The 22,907-nt window shown below is 30.4% G+C and overlaps 2 protein-coding genes across 2 annotated transcripts in view; both read right to left on the bottom strand.

The window, feature by feature from the left end:
* Positions 1–11,427: 11,427 nt before the first annotated feature.
* Positions 11,428–14,780, bottom strand: LOC132943739 (uncharacterized). The gene is made up of 4 exons (XM_061012821.1): positions 14,400–14,780; positions 13,863–13,941; positions 13,695–13,768; positions 11,428–13,160 (listed from the first exon to the last, which is right to left on the bottom strand). Exons 1-4 carry the CDS (start codon positions 14,727–14,729, stop codon positions 12,270–12,272), a joined length of 1,374 nt encoding a protein of 457 aa, XP_060868804.1. The 5' UTR covers positions 14,730–14,780; the 3' UTR covers positions 11,428–12,269.
* A 2,829-nt stretch (positions 14,781–17,609) lies between these two features.
* Positions 17,610–22,907, bottom strand: part of LOC132942852 (MFS-type transporter SLC18B1-like) — a 30,044-nt gene continuing 24,746 nt past the window's right edge. The window contains exons 10-11 of the mRNA XM_061011514.1: positions 22,645–22,813; positions 17,610–19,485 (exon numbers count right to left, since the gene is read on the bottom strand). Of these exons, the coding sequence (XP_060867497.1) occupies positions 19,165–19,485; positions 22,645–22,813 (490 nt within the window). The 3' untranslated portion in view covers positions 17,610–19,164. The remainder of the gene's footprint in view (positions 19,486–22,644; positions 22,814–22,907) is intronic.

The raw sequence follows: 22,907 nt of genomic DNA, 5'->3' as shown, positions 1-22,907 counted from the left end.
CATTCACGTTTTGCTAGTATACGTTACTACGTGTAAAGTTATTACATTTTTCGTTTATTTTATTTTGTCGACATTTTCTGTTTACCTATACCTACGTATAATATAATATGATACATGCCGGTATGAATTTGTCGCGACTGTGGTTTAAATAAATTCAAATAATGGCACCAGAATAATTAAATTACACGCCAAAACGTGGTTGTAGTAAGTATATCGTACATCTATGGAAAACCTCGATTTAACCCCCCCGAAAGATGTCATGGGCTTGTGGCACTTTCTCGCTGTTTACTTTTAACCGTGAGTTTACTGTACATTTAAATAGGAATAACAGTATATAAAAATAATATTATATAATGTATAGTTAATAGACCTAACAGTCTTAGACCAACTTGTATTTAGGTATGCACAATATTATAGCAATATTATACCACACTAAAGACACAAGCAGCCAATCTTTCTTAATGCGACGTATTTCTCGTATTGCGTTATGCTCATATACCATTACACAAACCATAAAAACACTAAAATAGCTATGGCCAAAATTATATTTCGAATACTTTGCGCAGAACACGCTTTAGCTGACGGCGTGATTCCAACATTCCACGATACAATATAATATATGTTTTATTTCTTTACTACAATATAAAATATGCATTGTGGAATGTAGACGTACATAATATTATAATATAATATATTATAATATGATGTACCTTCATCGTACACATGTGCAACAGAAACGCCCTACAAAAGTTTTTCCGAAGAAAATATTTCCAGTTTTTGTTTTGTTACATTTTGCTACGTTCTGTGTAGCAAAAACTGTGCAAGTCTCAGACCCAAATGTTGTATATAATGTATGACAATAATACGATCGCGCCGTATACGAATGACGTGAAGGGAAATGGGAATACTACAATGGTATTATATTATTAAATATTTGTCCTGAGGCCCTCCCCCCCCCTCTCGTGGAATATGCGCCGTCGTATAGCGAGGTCCCCGAGGCGCAACTATTCGCTGCAAGTCATAATATCATATATATATAATGGGTAATCTAAAGAAATTTTTCCTTCTTCGAATTGCTGAAAAAGTTTGTAAATTTAATGATTATTTTTTTTTAATCTCTATATACGTTGACCTAGGTCGACGACCCAATCCACAAAACAATTTTCTGTTTTGAAGTAATATTCCTATATGAGTATTGAACATTGCATGTTTTTTGGAGACCGAAAAAAATATCTCGACAAATCGCAACGGTACATACTATTATATTTGCAGCCCTGTAAGTTGTCATATTTTATTGACGGATTACACATAGGCAGCAAGTGAATTTCGACCGTGGAACATTGACCACCGGAAACTTACGGTTACATAATAATATAATGATAATATAATTATTATATATTATACTGGATGAGCGATGACCCGTCGGCAGTTATAACTTATAAAGCGTCTGCAGATATTGCATTGAAATTTTAATCGTAATATGCGATTGTTTGTATTATAAAAAAAAAATAAAAATAAAGTCACGTTGATAACAATTGTATAATATACGAACTATAATTTACTGCAGTGGAAAAATACATTTGTTTTAATAGTCGTTTTGTGTCATTTGCATTTTTACGATTATTATGTTTAATGTCGTCCTCTTTAAAAATTTCAACGGAATTGCACTCGTTCCGCACTTCCAAGCGACGACGATGGCGGTAATGGCGGTAAATGGCAACGACGACGACGACGACGGTGGCGGCGAGGGTTGTTTTACTCTATTATTATTAACGTGACAATTTAAAATTTAATATTTTCCCCTTTGTCCTTGAAACAATTTCGTATAGGTAATGGGTTTTAAAATAAGTTTGAAATTTATGCATATCAGATTAAAAATAATTATTCTTCATTTCGCCAGCCATTGTCTCTACCTGCAACTCTCTAAAGTGAATAAAAAAATGCTTCGGTAAAAATGCAAATATATAAATGCTCTCATTTAAAGTAAATTGTACGCTCATGTTTTATGTTTATAATTACTGGCCCTCGACCTGGACGCACACGCTAAATATAATATATATATATATCATAATAAATTATGTCATGACTCATGACCGACTGCAACTACTGACGTGCACAATACCAAGTACCTGAAGGTTTTGACTCGAGTGCAATATAATAATATTATACCGTACAAGAACACTGTGCAATAATAATTTGTAATTGCATCAATTATTTTTTATTTATTTTTTTATAACAGTGCTTCGAAAATACCATAGCGTCCAGGCCCGGTTGGGTCATATATTATTTACGTAGGCTGACCATTTAAATATAGTTTATCATAATAGCATAATAAAGCAATATCGTACAATCCGACGATGAAATAAAAAAAAAAGCGTGTCAAACGCATAATAATCATTAAAAATATATATTTTCAATGTAATAATATATGCAAACGGGGCACTGGATTTAATCAGGTTGGTTTGATGCTCAATGTTGTTCATATATATTATTAATAGTATTGGATATAATACTCAACGTATATAACACTACAAGTTCGTCCATAAATTTAATTACGCCACTTTCACGTATGGAATAATAAATCAGGTCTAATATAATAATATTAGTAATATTAATTATTATTTATTACCCAATGCGTACGCGTTTATGTAATATAACAATGTTATATGATAAATCCGTGCGCATAATATTATTATGTTAAGTCCATAGAGCTGGTTTAAATAATAAACCGTGGTATAAAATATAAATCCGCACACGATGCTCGCCGATGTAATAGGTACACCGAAAAGCGTTTGTCGTTTAAATTTTAATGATTAATAATAATGCGTCAATATTATTGTGGTGCGATAAATTTATTTGGGATTTACGTAAACACACACACACACCCACACACGCACAAACACACACACGCACAAACACACACATTATTATTCAGTATTTTTTTTGCTCATACGACAAGATACTCGACGACCGACTATTTTTAGCCAGCGCTTACGCTTTCGACTTTTCTTCATAATATTGTGATAAGCTTTCAATCGTAAAACGACGTTAATGCGGCGTCGTAAACAGGCTACTAAAAGTACACCTCCAATCACTATAACAGTGATTGACTAAAGTAGAAAAGCGTACATTTAATGCAACAGTTGTACGATTATTATTCATTATTGTTTTTCTCATACGACAAAATGCCTGACGACCGACTATAATTATAGCCAATGTGTACGCTTTCGACTTTTCTTTATTATAATATTGTGATGAGTTTTCAATCGTAAAACGACGTCACTGCGGCGTCGTAAACAGACTACTAAAAGTACACCTCTAATCACACTATCGTAATTTTTTAGGAAATTACAAAAGTAAAAAAGAATACATTTAGAGCACGCGGTTGTATGATATAAAAAAAAATCATGCTAAATTGTATTATAATTATTATTAATCTATAGATTGTGACGATATTTTTTTCATTAATTCTGAAACAAAATAAAAAATAAATCGGTAATAAATTGCTATAGAAATATAAAAAAAAACATAATACTTATTGAAACTCGTATTAAATTTTTAATCATTTTTAAAAAATTTAGTTATTAATTTAAACATTTTTTAATTTTACGTTGTTCGTATAATATTATAAGTCAAAATACTATTATTATTATTACAGTTTGACAGGTAAATGCAACAGGATAATTATTATGACAACATTATAATGATTCTTTTCATATTTTCCAAACTGTAATATACATTATTAACGCATTCAGAATTCAAAACAAAAAATATATTGTCTTAAACTAGAGTTATGCTTACGTAGTTTAAAATAATACTATTATAAATTAATTTATATTATTCTATTTTGGGTGTTTCGAAAATATATATTATTTAAAAGAAAATAAAGTGTAGATTATAATTTATAAGTGTGTATTGTTATAATAATTTCGAAAAAAAAATTACTGTTACATGATTTTGTTTAAAATAATAGAAGAATAATAGTTTATAATTTATATTTTTCAGTGTGACCTGTGAATTTCCATTTTTCAGGGGCAATTTATGGGTTATAAAAATACTTCCAAGTATACAAAAACCCTTAATAGTGTGTAGTGCGCTATCACGGCGCACGATATCAAAATATATTTTTCGTGTTCATGCACCATCTTTGTATATTTTGTTTTATTGTTATTATTATTATTATTATTATTATTATTATTATATTTTTATGGATTCCACGTTGTCTATTTACAAATGATTAGTATGTCGGTGGATCGTCGTTTAATTGTCGCACGATTTAGTCCATAAATAACTAATGTACATAATATATAAAATAAAACGATTTGTTGTCTGACTGTCTGAGCGATATTTTAAGGAGACCCGCCGCGACGGCACACTATTATTTTGCGGTTGTACGTGGAGAAAATAATAATAAATTGTGTATAGTTATATCGCGTGGACTATACATAGGTACATGTGTGTGTACGCGACTTTGTATTATTACTTACTATATTCTTTGTATGGTATTATTTTTATTAGTGTGGGTCGTCTACAACATTACTGCAGCGTAACGCTGACAATAATATAAATCTTTGGTTTCCTAAAAATAATGATATATACTAATAATGATAAATTCAAAAACATTATTGCACGACAGATAATTACTATCAATAAATTATCGGTCAACAGGATAACGTACATATTGTGACGTACAAGTATCACAATAAACAACAGACATTATTATTGTCATCGAAGTGCGCAGGTCATACTATTTCGGTTTAGCATTCTGCAATAGGTCATAATATGGAAAATGGTAACGTAAACAGACAGACGTCGAAATACTATAAAACTAAAACCATGTTATTAAATATTATTTTAGTATAATAAGTTGTTAAAAAATATTATAATATTGTATTTTTAGATTCTAAGCGGAGCGAAGAAGCTAATGGTTTTCAACGATGTTTATTTTTTTTATCCTGTAAACGACATTTCTACCAGAAGGTGTGCTTTGATTTCAACATAATATGGTATCTTATCTTTTAGCAAATTGGATCAAGAAAGTTAGAGAGGTAATTTTTCGATTTTCTCAATAGTTTTTGAACGCCACGGAAAAAACCATCAAAGTTAATTTTTTTAACCTATTCTTTTTCTAACGCTTTGCTTATCACCATAGAAATGAATAAAATTTAAAAATTAACTAATATAGGTATATTATATACAATTAATGGTACACATTTATGATTCATACATTTTATTTCGTCCGCTCAGAATCGGTTTTTTTCTAATGCAATCATTGCATTCAAATCGAATAAGTGTAATAATACACTATGCTGTCCGACAAACTTCCATCGCCGATGACCTACTCCATCCCGCTGCACTTACCCGCTTTTTGAATATATTGAAAAGGCTTTTAATTAACTCTAGTATTATGGAACCTAGTTTTAAATTTTCAATCCTTAGTTTCAAAAGTTGAACATTTTATACACTTTTAACTACAAAATAATTTTAAAATTTGAAATTTGATACATTTTGTCAAAATTTGAACTATTATTTAAATAGTTTAAAAAAAATTGTGCCTATATATTTTTAATATTTTTAACTGCTACAGTAATGATATATCAGGAGCCTTATATTAAATTTTCACGCGTTTTGACCTAACAAATAACATTTTACGTAGACATACTTATGAGAAATCTTGTATTAAATGTTCAAATCTTCGATTTAAAAAGAGATTTTTTTATGAAATTCAAACTCAAAATAATTTGCACATTAATATTTTTCAACTGCCCTTGTAACAAAAATATTAGGAGCCTTGTATCCAATTTTCAATTTTTTTTAACCCAACGAATAAAATATTATTGATATTTATAGAAAAAAAAACTATAACAATTGGAAACTGAAAACGTCTGTAAACAGCTAAAAAACAAGTCTATAGAAAATGCTAATATTAACATTCAGTGATAATTTCATGTATCTACGGTTATTTTTTTTAGAGTTATCCTACACCAAAAACCAAAATCGATTGTGTCGAAAACCGATTTTGCGCAAAAATTCCCGTTTTTCCTTAATTTTTTTTGTGTTTTCCCGGCGCTTTCAAATGTTGACTTTTCCAATGCACTAACTATATTCACTTTCCCATCGAACAAAATACTAATGTTGAAAATCGAAGCATATAGATTACTTATCGTGTACACAGACACTAATAAAAATAAAAAAACACACATCATTGTAAAATCAATACATTCATCTCTTCGCTCAGAATCTAAAAGAAAGTGTATTTTTCATTATATTCAGCACGTCAGGTTGTATACAATCTCCATGGTTCATACACACACATATAGCCACATGAGTATATTATTATATAAATTAAATATAGAATTTTCGTATAATCATATCAATCGATAAGATTGAAACTACAGTACATACAAGAACATTTTGTATCCCATAAAACTCTTCGATCACAAATTATTTTATACTTTCATAAAATTCAAACTATAGTGATCGCATTATATGGAATATTAAGATAAAAGTATTATTTCCTGTAGGTAGTGTTTAATACTTAAAAAGTACTTACGGCATAAACGTATTTGTGAATTCGTCGTTTAATAGCCAGACATTCAGTACTAACATGGAATTTATAGAAAGCATAAATGGTAAAAAAATGTTGGTTATTGATCATTTTAAATATTATTTTACCGCAAACCGATGTAGATTTTACAAAAAAGACGGTTCTGCTTGTGTTTTGCACCAAAAATATGGATATTTAGACGGGAAGTTTATTGTCCACCTACTAATAATTGTGGATTGTTTCATTCACACTTTAATCAACAGTTTTATAAATCACACCCAACTATAAGTATATTTTTAAAAATGTTGTTTAAAAACGTCCCTACGGACATTTATATTAAAATAAATAGCGTCAGTTTAAACATTTCTAACACTTCAACAAATAAATTCACTTTATTAAAATGTATAAGGACTATAAGTGATTTTTAAAATCAAAAAAAATCGCGTTATCGTTGCGTTATATAATTATAATAAATTCACTACAACAGATAAATTGGCGGAAACGGTACATAATATATAAATATAATGACTAAAATATCGAAGCAGAGCTTACTTTTGACCTTTTTATTACCTACTTGATATTGCTCTGTCAAATTTTCAACAGGCTTTTCAAATAATATAAGTTATTATATGTTCTGCTCCCACTTCTCGAGCTCTCACCCCTGACTATATTCCTTCGTATCATCGTTGTTTTGTAATGAAAAATAATTCTGTTTAAATTTATACATTTCAATCAATTTTCTATATTGACGTGGGTAGAATTTCGTGGAGCGCAAAGCAAATATTTTCTGCAATCTTTTTTTCATCGCAGAAATACCTAGTTGCTGATTAGTTTTGAAACATTTTACCATACTAAGAATAATACAATTGTATAATATAGCCTATGTGCATATTGATCCATCAGAGACATCGAAGGGACCAATAATACGGTTTCTACCAAACTGTGTTTCATCCTTTAAAAAGAACGACCTACTTATTGAGACTATTATGCAAGTTTTACTTGTATTAGTCCGTTATTATATAATCGCATAAATGCCATGTTACAGAAATAAGTTTATTGTGAAATGAAAACAATTAAATGAAAACGTATCCCATAAAAGTTGTATAATATCAAATATCAATCAATTTAGTCTATTGTATTATTTTATAATGGTAAGTTCGAGCGAATACTCTGAATAAGTGGCAATTACAATAACAACAATTCTTGAAATACAGTTACGAAATATTTCATTTATAAATCAGCAAACTCGCTCTGTGGCAGTGGCGTAGGTATGGGAAGGAAGGGTGTTTAGCACCAAAAAAAAGGTCACGGTTATTGTATAAATAATATATTATTATATTAAAAATGCATTGAAGTTGAAGATGAAAGGAATATCAAATTTCTGTAAATCCAGTAATAATTAATTTCAAAACTTTACAAGTTTGTATTATTACTTATTAATAATAATACAACAATATTGTTGACGTATTATTGCACTTGGTTGAATATCGATGGCCGATGGGCTATTAATAATACAAACTATACCTACATGAAAAATCCAATCGCTTAGAGTCGCATTAAGCAAGAACTCTAATCGAATTCCCTTTGAACAAAATCCCAAAATTAAAAAAGAAAAAAATTTCTGAAAAATTTATAGAACTTACATACTTTAGAATGTGCCAATCAATTTAATGACACTTTTTCTATAGATAAATATTCTAATTGAATTATTTAAATATACTTTCTATAGATGCCAGATCAAAAATATGGGTTTCCTGAACAATTAGATTTTTGGTAAAACTGCGTTTTGTATGCATACTTGATTGTACATAGATACATTGATTTTATAAATTTTCTTTATTTATAATAGGAAATTATAAGATACTGAATAAAATACACCCACGACCGCGATGTACTTAAAATGCCTATTTAGAACGCCGTTTATTTCATAAATTTTTTTTACAGTATTAGAATTTATTTCTAAACACCATTTTGGGTCCTGGTGTGTCCAAGCGGTTGGCCTCAATCACTAACGTGTTCTGAGGTCAAGCACCGGTCTGCGTTGCTAGTTCCCGGATAATTTAAATTTTTTATATACAAGAATTGGATTTCAAACGAGTAAAATAAGTAGTACATTAATTATAACATATAAGTGAAGTACAACTTTTTGTGGCTAAGCCACTTAAACTTCTAGTGTTCAATATAGAGGAATAGTATAGAATACATTTTTAACAAAATAGGTATATACTATTTAGTTATAATTAAAAAAGATGTTAAGTTACACAATAACTAATACGCTTAAGAGGGGCGCATCAAGGAGGAGGGAGGAAGGTGCAGTTGCTCCAGGCGACGGGGGCGGAAAAAAATTTAAGGGTGGTAAAAAATCGATAATATCGTATGTAATATAATAAAAATAAAATATTTAGTGGAATAAAATATATTAATTCCCTATTCTAGTTTAGGAATTTGCGATGTCACGTAAAATTCACCAATTATTAACAAAAGTCCGATTTTAATTTTCAAAAATTAATTGAATTCCTTATTTTCTTTTCTAGCCTCTAGGTTAATGTACTTCATACTTACTGAATGAAATTCATTTTCGATTTTTTTGTATTGTTTAATTGGTATAGAACTAAATCAATTTTTTTTCAAAATTCGCCTTTACTTTAATATTACAAAAAAAAGCATCGTAAATCCATTTCTTACATAACCTGGAAAAGAGAATAAAGAATCCTAATATTTTTTCAAAATTAAAATTGAACTTCTGGAAGTATATTATTTTTTCTACCGCTTTTGGTCTAAATACACAAAAAAGCCTTAAACATTTATCATTGATTTTATCATCATAATAAAATTATAGTCTTGACGGTGTAGGCGGTATAGTGACCCACGAGTAGTGTTGTATACTTGTACACTGTATCTGGTTTATGTATTTATATATATTGTAAAAGACAATATGTGTAGCAAGACTATATATGACAGTTGAGTAAGCTGCATATATTATTTGTATTAGTAAAATGTATGTGAAAAATATATTGTCAAGCGTAGACAGACATATTTTTTTTGGTTTTTACTTGTAAAAAATTCCGTTTACTGAATTAGGGACGTCATGTTTTCTCCCAAATACATTGTCCCTTAATACGGCACTTTATGCGCATGTCTATGACCTTGGTGATAATTAAAAAAAAATAATGAACTTCTTTTTAACTGAGTTAAGTTAATATTTTCTCGATTAACTTTAAACGTATGCATTGAAATATATTGTTTGTTAAATTTTAACTTGTAGTTTACATTCTCAACATTGACTTAAGTTAATTAGCTCAAGTTCATCATTTGCATTAACTTGCTCAATTTTGATAATATGAAAATAATGTTTATGTTGTATTAACTGTAATCATTTAAATTTTTATATTATAGGTACATAACATACATGTAATGTATTATATTTACTTAATTGTTACTACTTACCAACTATTACTACTTTTGTATGTAGATACATACAGTCTACAAACGCTTTTTTGGTACAATTTATTCGATGCACGCAATTACAGTTAATATTTTATAGGGTCAAAGATGTATCAAGACTCACGAGTTCAGGCAATTTGACATATAGTTTATATTTAGTGCATGTATATAGTTAGGCCCTAGGGCAGATTTCAATGCTGGCTTCGATTTACCCATGAAAAACGGCTGGATGGCCAAACCACTTGGCACCGATCTGAATCGACTGAAACTGATTTGTACTTAGCACTTAGCAGAATTGTCCTTTAAAGGATTTCACTTGACCGAATTCACCAAAACTGGCAAGAGCCTCTTACCTGACTTCATGGTTTTTAATAAAATATAAAGCATTTTGATAATACAGGTACAGTTATCTATTTACGTTGTTGCAACTATATACAAAGTTGTCATGATACGGCAATAGTGACAGATTAATCCCAAATGGGGAATATACGAGAGCATTTTTATGTTAATAATTAGACAAGACACTATAGTTATACCGAGTACAATTATTTAACGAATATCGAAACAAGATGTTAATAATATAATAAACCAATTTTAATTTACCGGTGACTTGGTATTATATAGCGTATTATACTAGCGATAAAACAAGATTAAGTATTATTATTAAACTTGTAAAATTGGTAATACAAAATGAACGAATAGTATTAGAATGAGTATTCCGACGTAAGATCACAAAAGTGGGCGCTGTCCGTCGCGGGAATTCGTCCAAGAGTCACTGTCTACTAGGTAGTTTCAGCAGCGAGTCCAGTGTTGGGATTAGATAAGTACTTTTTTATCTAGATAAAGATAAAGATAACAGGACAAAAATGTATCTAGATAAAGATAAAAGATAACACAATTCAAATTTATCTAGATAAAGATAAAAGATAAATACATTTTTATCTATATATACATTTTTTTTAACACATTGAAATCAAAAACATTTTAAGACTACACCTTTCATACTACTTAGTACTTCAATATTATATAAGCACCAGCTATATGTTTAAATTAATGTTAGCAGTAGCCAGTAGACATTATATATTAATCAATAACTAAGTTATAACTGAAAAAACATTTTTAATATTAAGTATAAATATCAAGAAAAAACTACCTTTTTTACACGACTCGTCACTGTCAATTTTAATTAGTATAAACATTCACAATAGTTTTAGTATATATATACATTTTTTTAATAAATAAAAAGTTATTGTTACCAGGTTTAGGTTAGGTACTAATACCATGATACTATGTACATTGTATAAGTATTTACTATACAATAAATAAAAGAATATTTATTTTATGTTATGCTCATGACATAATGATATAATTATATAATAAAATTATAAATATAATATTAATAACATTAAAGATACAACAAAGATTAATATACTATATTTTATTACATCAATATATTATTTATACAAACACCTACAACACAACAACATTTCAAATGTTTTGTCAGTAAGACGGTTTCTTCTTGGAGTCAATATTTGGGAACCGCTGCTAAACAATCTTTCTACCGGTGCGGATGATGGTAGGGTTGTATTGTATTTGAGGAAAACTTTTTTAACAATGGGTAACATATCTAAAATATTTAAATCTTTTTTTTTGTATCAAAATAAGAAAGCGCTTGTACACTTGCTAGATTTGTACTTTTAGCATTACTTTTTAATTTTAAAGGTCTAACATCTTGAACAGAGCCATCTCCACTAAGAATGTCATAAAACTCATGGTCACTACAATCACTATCATCAGATTCATTACTCATATCAAAATTATTTTCAGTTATATTTAATACATTACATTCTGACAAAAATAATTTTTTGCACATTTCTAAATGCCTTGCTGGTACCCACCCAAGTTTGAATTTTGGGAGACTAATAGCCGATAAAATAAATGGTTTGCTTTTAGAAAGCTCTAAATCAAACAAATAATTGAATCTTTTTTCAAGACTAAGAACAATTGAAAATGCTAATGGCTTGCAATAAACTAAATGCGTTGCTTGAATTAATTTCAATCTTAAAGCAATTATAGTGGGTGCAACATACCCTAAAAAACATGTTTTTTCACCTTGTAACAGATCAAGTGATGTGGCTAGAGGCTCCATAACAGAACAATATTCCTCAAGAAAACTCCACTCCAAAGTTTTGATTTTTTTTAATTTTAGGTTATCAAAGGCAACACCCAATTTTTCCTTATTAGCCACAACTGTTCTGACTGCATGGAACATTGAGTTCTACCTAGTTATAATTGGTACGGGGAACTTACAATGGCATATCTCATATACTTTATCCGACGCAACTAAGCTTCTACTTAAGAGGTTCCAAAATAAATTTAATTTTGCAAATATAGCCTTGGAGATATTATTATATGACTTGTCTGCAATTTTTGCCACATCAGTAGTAGCGATTAAACTTAATGTATGAGCAGAGCAGGTCAAAAGGTTTGGCAAAGTTAAGTCATCTTCAAAATCGATTGAATTAGACGGTATAAAATTGGAAATTAATTTTGTTACATCAACAACTTCAACCTCAGCACTTGTATCATCAACCTCGTCATTAGTATCACTTTTTTCACTACTTGATGATTCATCACTAGTACCGTTAAACCAGTTACTATTAGTAGTACTATCCTGATTATTATTTTCAATTGTGGGGGTGGAAAAAATTCTGAATGCTTTTCCAAAATTTGTGGCATTGTCAGTCACAGTATGTGAAATTTTAGAATTATTTATTTGAAATGTTTGGGTAATTGTACTAAAAACTTGAGCTATATTTATATATGTATGACTACCTTTTATTCGCCGACAACCTAGTATGTATGAGTGCCTGATAAAAGTATTCTCATCAAGAAAATGGCATGTCATTCCTAGGTAGCTTTTGTTGTTACACGACCATATATCAGCTGTTGTGCATATATATGTTTGTTTTGATATTAAGTCCGTCAACATTGTAACATAAGAATTATACCTTAAATGTAATTCTTTACTTATAACTTTTGTGTTGGGAAGTAAAGCAGAATCAGTTATTCCAGCAAGGCCCATGATAAGTCTTCTGAAGGATGGTTTTTGGCAGGTTGCGAGTGGTCTCATCTCTTGTACTATGTAGTCAAAGACTAGGTCAGTAATCTAAAACCAAAAATTAATTAATATATATAACTAAATAAGCAATCAACATAAACCAAAATTGTATAAATTGAATGTTACAACTTTATTTCTCAAAACAGTAATATAAGAAAAAACACCTTTCAAACTTTGTAAACTTGATAACTTTCAGTTATACAAAATAATATTTAAAAAAATGTATACTTTAAATTGTTTTATTTACTTTTTTAATTACTAATTACTATTACTGTTTCTAAGAACTTTATTATTTTCATAGTAAGTAATTGTTGTATAAGGTATAACTGATCTATTAATTATTATTATATAAGTATTAAGTAGGTTCATAATATAGTATATACAACATTAAAAAATACCTATTTAATATTTTACTTATATGTATAAGTATAATGTACCTACACAGTACTTATATTAAATAATAGGTATATCAATTGAACATTATAAATTATTATACCTATGTCCTTGACTTTAATAAAATAAAAAAGTTTTTAAATAATTTATTAATATTTATTATTAGTTATTCAACACTAATTAACTCACTTTATTTTTTGATATCTTCTTTGACTGGCAAAATTGTAGTTGAATTTGTGACTGGCGATTTGATGATGTTACATCTACAAATATTAATAGGTATGTTGTAAATTATCATGCGGTTAATACAAAGATAAAAGATTATGATTAAGATATAGGTGCAATTAATTTACTCACTTGAATCTGATATGGTAATGTTTGATTTCTTTTTCTCTTTGCTCTTTTGTAATTTTGTCAATATTGATGAATGCTTATACTAAAACAGCCAACAGATATAACAGGTATTTTATTACATTACTTAAGTATTATCTGAATAAATCTGATACTATCAGTATTCAGTAGTAATGAATACCTATAAACTTTTATTTTATGTTTTGTTCAGTTTCTCGCAATGACTATTAGTTATTAATTATTACTTATAAGGTACCTAGTATTGGTTATTGAGTATTATAATATTATATTTTTATTTGTTTGATAAATAAATTATAGGTTTACTGTATACACGGTGACACCAAACTCAACTTAAAATGGGGTGGCAAACTAGTAAAAAATTACCAAATACCCACCCATCCAGAACCGTTAAATTAAACATATGCGGCTATACCTCAACGTTATCATCAGACACTTTTGATTCCTAGTACTAATTTATTATGAAACACTCAGTATCTATCCGTCAAATACATATTATAGGTAGGTATGGTAATAGGTACTTACCTTAATATGACTTAAAAAATTCCCTGTTGAATTGATTTGACCCTGTATGGTTTTGGAACATGTTTGACATTCAGCCGTTAGTCTTTTCTCATCAACTTGTAAAACTTTATAAAACTGTCCATCAAATAAATAGTGGTTTGAAAATAATACATCAACATCAGTCGTATTTTTCTTTTGATCAATCTTGATAATATCGGTAGTTGTAGGCGTTTTAGCTGATGTAGGATCGTCAATAATCTCGTTGTTTAGTACAACAGTGGCATTCGAACTTGATAGATTATTATTTTTCTTATTTGGATAATTCACTGAACTTGTTAGAAATCGCTTCATAATTGTAACACACGATAAACAGACAGTGTAAATAAATACTTGAAATAATAATATTTTAAACTTAAAATACACAAAGACAAACACGTGTCAATAGTTGTCGACTAACTAACGGAGTTTGGACAATTTCTGATTCGTCAGTTGGATGACGACCGCACTCGCTACAGACTGTGGTTATATTATTATTTATATCTTTGTTTATACATTTATCGAACCGGACGATTTATAACCACTGCGGGTGTAATCGGACAATGTGTTCGCGCTCTTAAAGCTATATCCACTGTAATCAATTTTTTAAATAACAGTAATTACTATTTATAGATTTTTGAACCCAACTGTTGTGGATAAGTTTGATAAATGACAAAATGTGCAGAATTCCGGGTAAACAATGTACCTACACTGTTACAAATATAATGTAATGTGCTTACTTATTAGTTATTAGTTTATTACTGATAAAATAATAATTACGTTAAGTCCGTAAAGATTTATAATAATATCAACATGGCTTCGATTACATAAAATACTAATCATACCCAAACCCAATTAAAAATTCAAGACCCATGTCCCATTGCAGTTGGTTGCCGCAGTTGACCCGCATCGGTACAATACTCGTCGGGACTAGGAAAACACAATTAAATAGGTGGTATATAGCTCTTACTCTTCCTAAAAATAACTTATAAGACAGTAATCATTTACTGTTTACGAGTCACCAATACAAGATAACGATGCAATGTAGGTATATTTAAGTACCGTTTCCGGGCCCCTAACGAAAATATCAATAATAAAATATAATACCTACCTAATAAACAATATTATTATGAACATAATTTTTTTTTACTGAGATGACTCGACAATTCAAATTTAAAGTATTGGGTAATTATCATAAAAATAAATTGACAATCAAAATGAGTATTTTAATTTTTTGTTTAGAGATGAATTTATCTAGATAAATTTATCTAGATGGATAAATTATTTATCTTAGATAATTATTTAGATAAAATGCAACTATTTATCTAGATAAGATAAAAGATAACTAAATAATTATCTAGATAATTTATCTAGATAAATTTATCTAGATAAGTCTCAACACTGGCAGCGACAAAGACCAGCGGATAAGGTGGACCTGAAAATATGGTTGTCATAAGAGTTGACTTTTAGTCGATGGTCGGTCGGCAGGCACTGCACTTGCTGTGTGGGCCGAGGGAGGAAGACCGACCGGCTGACCGCCAACCGATAACTGTTATTCTATCCCGGGCTGAATTACTATTGGATGATATAAATCGTACAATAGGGTTCGTCTTTTGGACTTTCTGGCGGACAGTGCCGGCGGGATAATCCAAGAGCAGTTCCATTACGACGATGCCAGACCAGTTCCACCTCAACTGCGCACATTTCGATTGTCTTACAGTCAAATGAAGGCCAATCGCACCTGGCTACAATAAACCTTACCCGAATCACAATAATTCATCGATTCATTAATACAAATTCTGTCGATTTAACGTCTCATCGAATTGGCCAATGACTTAAAAAACATGACTGCTATAACATGGCACGGCCGTCAATCTGTTAAGCTTATATTTAAAAAAATCAGAATTTTAATAAATTCATTGTTAAATGAAAAAATGAGGGCGAGCATCGAGCATGGTTGGTTAATAACTCTGTATAATACACGATGTATATCAAAACATTGTGTCTGTTCCAGAATAATGTGATTTTCGAAGTAACCCATCTGGTTATCATAAAATATTAAAAGAAGATAAAAAAAAAGAACAACTTATCAATACATAACCCGGTGTCTTCAGTAAATTCTTTAGTAAAACATCTGTAATATTGCATGAAGAAAAAATAAATGAAAATAATTACGGGAAAATAGAAACAATAGTTGTTTTTTAAGGAAATTATTTTTGTTTAATAATTATTAAAGGATACTACTTTGCATGAAAAATTAATTAATTTAATGGTTCAATAGAATTGTATGGACCACTAAATCATGGTTAATGGACCATTAGCTCACTATTTATTCAATAAATATGTAGTGATTGTTCATGCGTCCCGGCATAAGTATTTGATTTTAAATGCACTTAAAAACACGTAAATGTGTTTGAAGTATTTGTCTCCTCAATTAAACGAATATTTTTCATCCTATCAATTAAAAACAATATTTAATGACTATTAAAGTACCTATACCCATTATTGACACAAATAAATACGTAATAAAAACATGTCTGTTAATAGTAATGAAATCTTGCACGAACCAAGGAGCAAAATTCAAATTAGAGTAATCGGGAAACCTACGTTTTTATTTTATGTGCGTGAAAATATGTAATATTATATTTGTAGAATATTTTTATCGGCGCATCGCTAATCTTAACGCTAGTACTGTACTACTTCACTCCACTGATTAAAATTTCAAATCAAAGCTTAAAATGTAATATTAAAAAAATCATCGACCTGTGTATTACTGTATTATTTAATGACATCAGTCATAAATAATTAAAAAGTAGAGGGCATGTTCATTTATAAAGCTCGATTGTCGGTAGAACTGACGCGTGCAGGAGTCTGAAAATTTGATTTCAGTAAGAGAGTTAAAAGTGTGTATTAATGATGAGTGACGTTGGAATTATTGTATATTTCCCATCGTGTCATTCTGCTGTGATGAATATAATATAATATTATATACTTTGAACTTTGCCGAAAGCGTTTTACTTACATGCGCGGGGATTGTATTTAATAATTAAAATTCTACAGTAACTATCTCTGTATTATAAATATCAAGGAATGAACAACGCGTGGCGTTTAATAGACTTAAGGGATAGGAGAACACGAATAAAATGAGACTATATAGGTGGATTAGAGACAATGAACGTAACAACGAAACAGACGTGTTTTGATATTTGTACAACGTAATTTTAATTTTCTTAACGGCTATTATACATAATATGTAACTTAAGTAATAATTCAAAGAACAACATCTAAAATCACTAACACAATAATATGTATCTATTATTTATTATATTATTTACATACACTGAAAACTGGTTACAATGGTACTATTATAGGTACGTATACTTTCTACGCTTGTTACAAATAATAATAATATTATGGCAATTACGGACAAACCGCAGTAATATAATAATTTTGTTAATATTGTATAAATATATCATTACTACCTATATCGGTGTTTTGGTATACGAAAAAGACCCGTGTCTGTGGTGGTGGTGGTGGTGCATTTTTACGGTATACTAATACCGTTGTAGGGTAAAAACAAAATAATAAAACACATCGACTTGTCGTCGATTTTTCACTTTAGTCGACTGTGGTAGCAATAAACGTTCATCGGCAAAATAATAATATTTAACAACTAAGCACTACTTAAATTTAAAAAAAAAAACTAAACAAACTTATATAGGAAATCGATACGTGTTTATTATTGTTTACGTAAGAAACATCGCTAATATCAATAATATTATCATCATATTTTAACATATACTTATTGGTGGTGCAATCATGACTGGGCGGTTGCTCACGAATAAAAATATATCACCAATACTCGAAGGAAAAATATTATAATTTATTATGTTTAATAATATAAAAAACCGATCTATTTTCTTCAAAATATATTATATAAATAAAACGAAATCTGTAATAATAATAAGTACATTAGGTATATAATAATTATTATTATCTATATGAATATTATTACGGGGCAGGTGATTATAACAGTGAGAAAACAGAGACAGAGAGAGGTAAAAATCATTGTGTACATTGTGTACATTGTGTATAAGACACGAATTAAAATCAATAAAATACATTCACACACACACACACACACACACACACACACACACACGCGCGCGCGCACGTTATACGTACACAATTATAATACCTATACAAAAACTTAAACGAAAAATTAGTATATTGTTATATACAGTGATTACAATATTATATTATTATACGCCCGTTGTCGTGAGATACGATTTCTCAATCAGTATAGGTGCGAAGGGATAATATTAAAACTCGAACGATATCTTTAATATAAAACACTATTAACCAGGCAAACACGCGGGGTAAGCCGGTTTATAACAATGTATTATATGCTGTACTTATATTAATGTTGAATGTGTGTAGTTCAGACCAAATGTACGTGTGTAGTTGTCCATGGTGGAAGTGGTGAGGGGAAGGCGGGACCACGATTGGACGACCGGCTATAATGATAATACACACGCATATATTATTATGTATAAGGGTAAGTCTTATCTAATAACGCTGTTATCATTATGTGCACGGTGTATAGACTATATGTATATAGAGACTGTGTGGGTGGGGTCCGGGGGATTAATGCGGTTTGCATCGCTATCGTTGTATTATAATCATCGTCATCATAATACAGTGTTTTTTTTTTTGGTGGGGTGTGAGGGGGGGGGGGGGTGGTGGAGGTCTAGATCCGGGACTCGACGGCCAGCGGGCTGCCCCGGGCTTCGGTCCTGGCCTCGCTGCTGATGCGCATCGATGACAGGGACGTGCCCAGGCACGAGTTGCTGAAGCTGCCGTAAGTCGAACCGAATCGGTGGCTGGACCGGAACGAGGCGTGCCCGTTGATGGTGTAGATGGGAGACTTGATGGCGGCACCCGGCACCGGCGCCGCGCTGGTCGGGTCGACCGCGTCCCCGCGGCCCGCGAACTCGACGGTCGAGTCGCTCATGCCGTTCTTTTCGGAAGGCCGCTTTTCCAGGCACACGAAAAACATCAGCGTGATACCCTGCAACACGATAGATAGCTCGCACGTTATTATAATATTATATACTCGTCTGCAATGACGATAGTATTATATCGTATTAATAAATATTGTAATGAAAACGGGCAGAGGCCCGATTTGTAATGACGTATACCTATACTTAAATTTATTCGAACAGGTTAATAAATAAAATAAAATATAATATAATATATGAAAAAGAAACAGCTCTAGATAGGGGTGAGTTTTTTGTGAACTCTCAGTATTATGAGATAGGACGTAGAAAAGCGAAGGAGATCTGTGACGATAACGTTGCGTGGGAAACAAGGAATGGTATATAAAATCCGCCGTTGTTTCACGTCAAATAATCAAGGTGGACAAGTCCAGTTGGGCAGTGGGTACGACTTTGACCGTAAGCAGTTGTAGCATTCCAAAGCGAGATTTAGTTTAAACGCTATGAATTTCAGGAAGGGTTTTTGAACTTGTTCATTCACTTGCATTCAGAATTAGAGCGAGGGTTCCAAATAATGAATCCATGCTCCAAAATATATCTAAATATAGCCGTATAAAGCGATTTAAATAAGATAATGGGTCTTTAAACTTAGAACTTAGAAGTGAGGTGTTAAATAAAATTTAACAACTTTGAGGTTTTACCCTTATTATGATATAAGGACTTGTGTGTCGAGTTATACGCTGGTACAGCCTGACTCGGCGACATGGACTGAATTTAGCAGTTGTTGTTTTGTTGAGGGCTGCCAACTATAAATATTTTCGGACACGACCCCCAAAATCTACCCATTACTATAATATTATATACTTGTGAAAATTATTATTATTTACATATGTTATTGGTCTAAACATTTTACGAGCTTACTGTTAAAAAAATTGTTCTCATTTACACGGAGTGTTTGAAAATTACAAGGGATTTTTATTCGAATTTTCCAACTATTCAAATCCACGATAAATTTTATTATTTGGTTTGTTTTAAGTTACCCAATATTCGTTTAAAATAACTAATTTTATATTAGTAGTAGACCCGGATTAATTAATGGGTATATTTACTATCACAGTTAACGTAAAACTACAATGAAACACACCTACCACACAAGAACTCGGATTATTGGCGATTATCGAAATCAGCAGGTATAACAAAAGGTCAAAGATTTGTAGTCCAAACAGTCGGATAAAAAAAATTTATTAGGACGTGCTGCGTTATCGTTATTTATATTTATAAACAAAAATCGTTAAGAGGTATATCAATAGTACGAAAAAATTCTATGAAAATTAATTTTTGTAATTCCAATATTATGGTTTATTGAGCGATTTAAGAGTAAACACGCTTATTATCATTATTGTAGAAGAGAATTCAATCTGTGCCTATATAAAATTCAATTTTTGATATTTTAATTACTATATTCGATAATTATTCAAATTAAAAAAGTAAAATATATCACATGTTTTAAAGCTTTAAATATTGGACGTTAAAAAATAAAATATCGAAAATCGACTCATACAAGCCTAGATAAACTTCTACTCTTCAGTTTGTATAGTAAGTGTTCATAATGTCACTCAGTAAGCTATATTGGAAATACGAAACTAAGTTACAATGTTTCACTAAAATTCACATTTGTACTAAGTGTGTATGAGTGCTTGGTTATTAACATATTGTACGTGCAGGCACGTATACATGGGGGGGGGGGGGTATTTATAGTTGTGTAATTTATTTATATCAATCATCATGACGCCCCCCTCGATTTTTTTGTTTGGGTGCGTGCGTGAGCGCTTCACCATTTATTGTATACAGTCACTCACACTGATGATTACTTACTAATTACTATGCACAAATTTACATGACCTACATTAGCCATAATGTAAACACATGGAAAATTGCCTATATTGGACTCCTTAAAAACGGCTGGCATTGAGGAAAAGAAAATCTGATATAAATTATACTAATTATTTTTATGTTTGTGCTGTAAATAGATCCAACATTGTAATATAATATTTAGCTGTACGTATTCGAGTTTTTTATGACGTGTTTTAAATCGAGTTTTTAATCGTTTTTTAAATACATAATATAATTTAATAATAATACAATGATAGCATAATATTATTATTTGTTTTAATAAAAATACTAACAAGAGTTGTTGTACCTATTACAACCATTTAAATAAGATTAATACTGAAAAGCACAGAATAAACGTAAATATCATCTAGTTTTAAATATTGATTCCGGTATGAAGAATGAAATGCACAACTGCTTTTGCTATGATTGCAATATTGAAATAGAGCGTATTTATGCATAAAAAATTGAGACAGAAAGAGAAAAAAGGAGTTTTTTTTAATTTAGTCTTACGAAGGAAAGCAGGGTAATTGATTAGGAAATTGTCAAAGTCACACGCGGACCCCCGTAGTTAGAGGAGGTATAGAATGGACTGTAATTGAGCCTCAGTATTATTAAAATAATAAAATTCAAAAATATTGGATATTGTGTAAATATAATATTGTTCCAGGAACGATGACGTGCGTGAAACTGTATAATATAATCTTTGAAACCATGAATTTCCCATCGAAATACTCAAAGCAAAATGTTCAGGGCTTTCGACCGAATGGCATAAATATACATCAATATAATATAATACGTACGCATAAATAGCGAGGGCTACATTTAAATATTATGAGATGGCAAAATATAAAATACGGAACAAAACTATTCAATATCATTTCTTCGGCCTTTTTTTTTCTTTCAATAGACAGTTGAATTTTTGATTTATATTTTCTTTATTCTCGGGTTGCCCTAATAGTAACCTCGTTTATAAGTCCAGGGTTCGGGACCCATATACGAGGACGAAAACTAGAGAGGTTTCTATATGCGTCCAAAACTCTAAAAACATGATGGTTAATGGTTATACACCATGGCAAATGTGAAAAATAATTTAAAATTGACCTTAATAAAGCAAAATCTCTTAAATATACGAAATACGATTTTGAGTATATCAACTCTCAATACTCGTCGTATTTGTTTAAATTATACGATTTATTTACCTATATTCACGTAGTATAACTATTACCCTGCTACGTTTTTCAGTATGGATGTATGCAAAATATAGTGCAAGTCCCGTACCCTACTTATGGCAAAGTGTGATTTTAATCGTTATCATCAAACGGAAAAACTGCGATACTCACCAGTACGATGTGCAACGAAATCTCAAAGTACGTTCCGTTTTCAAACCCGACCAAGTCGTACAGAACGCCAGCTATCGACGGGCCCAAAAACGCACCTAGGGCGAACGACGATGACCAGATGCCCGACAACAGTCCGTAAGTGTGTATGTCGTTTGGAAAACCGCTTTGGCTGCAGAACAAAATATAAACGTTACTCACCTAGGTTGATGCTTGTTTTTGTATGCCTTTTTATTTTTATCTACATTATCATAATATTATTAATA

Source organism: Metopolophium dirhodum, chromosome 4 (assembly GCF_019925205.1).
Source record: "Metopolophium dirhodum isolate CAU chromosome 4, ASM1992520v1, whole genome shotgun sequence".
NCBI classification, from domain to species: domain Eukaryota; kingdom Metazoa; phylum Arthropoda; class Insecta; order Hemiptera; family Aphididae; genus Metopolophium; species Metopolophium dirhodum.
The sequence above is the reverse complement of the archived record's forward strand: the minus strand, read 5'-3'. Positions and strand labels throughout refer to the sequence as shown.

Bases quoted from the DNA above. Each gene is read 5' to 3' on its own strand.
- LOC132943739 (XM_061012821.1), bottom strand. From the start codon at position 14,729: ATGAAGCGATTTCTAACAAGTTCAGTGAATTATCCAAATAAGAAAAAT. The intron at 13,942-14,399 runs GTAAGTACCTAT...TGGCTGTTTTAG, and splicing joins ATTTTTTAAGTCATATTAAG to TATAAGCATTCATCAATATT. The intron at 13,769-13,862 runs GTGAGTAAATTA...TAATATTTGTAG, and splicing joins CATTACCATATCAGATTCAA to ATGTAACATCATCAAATCGC.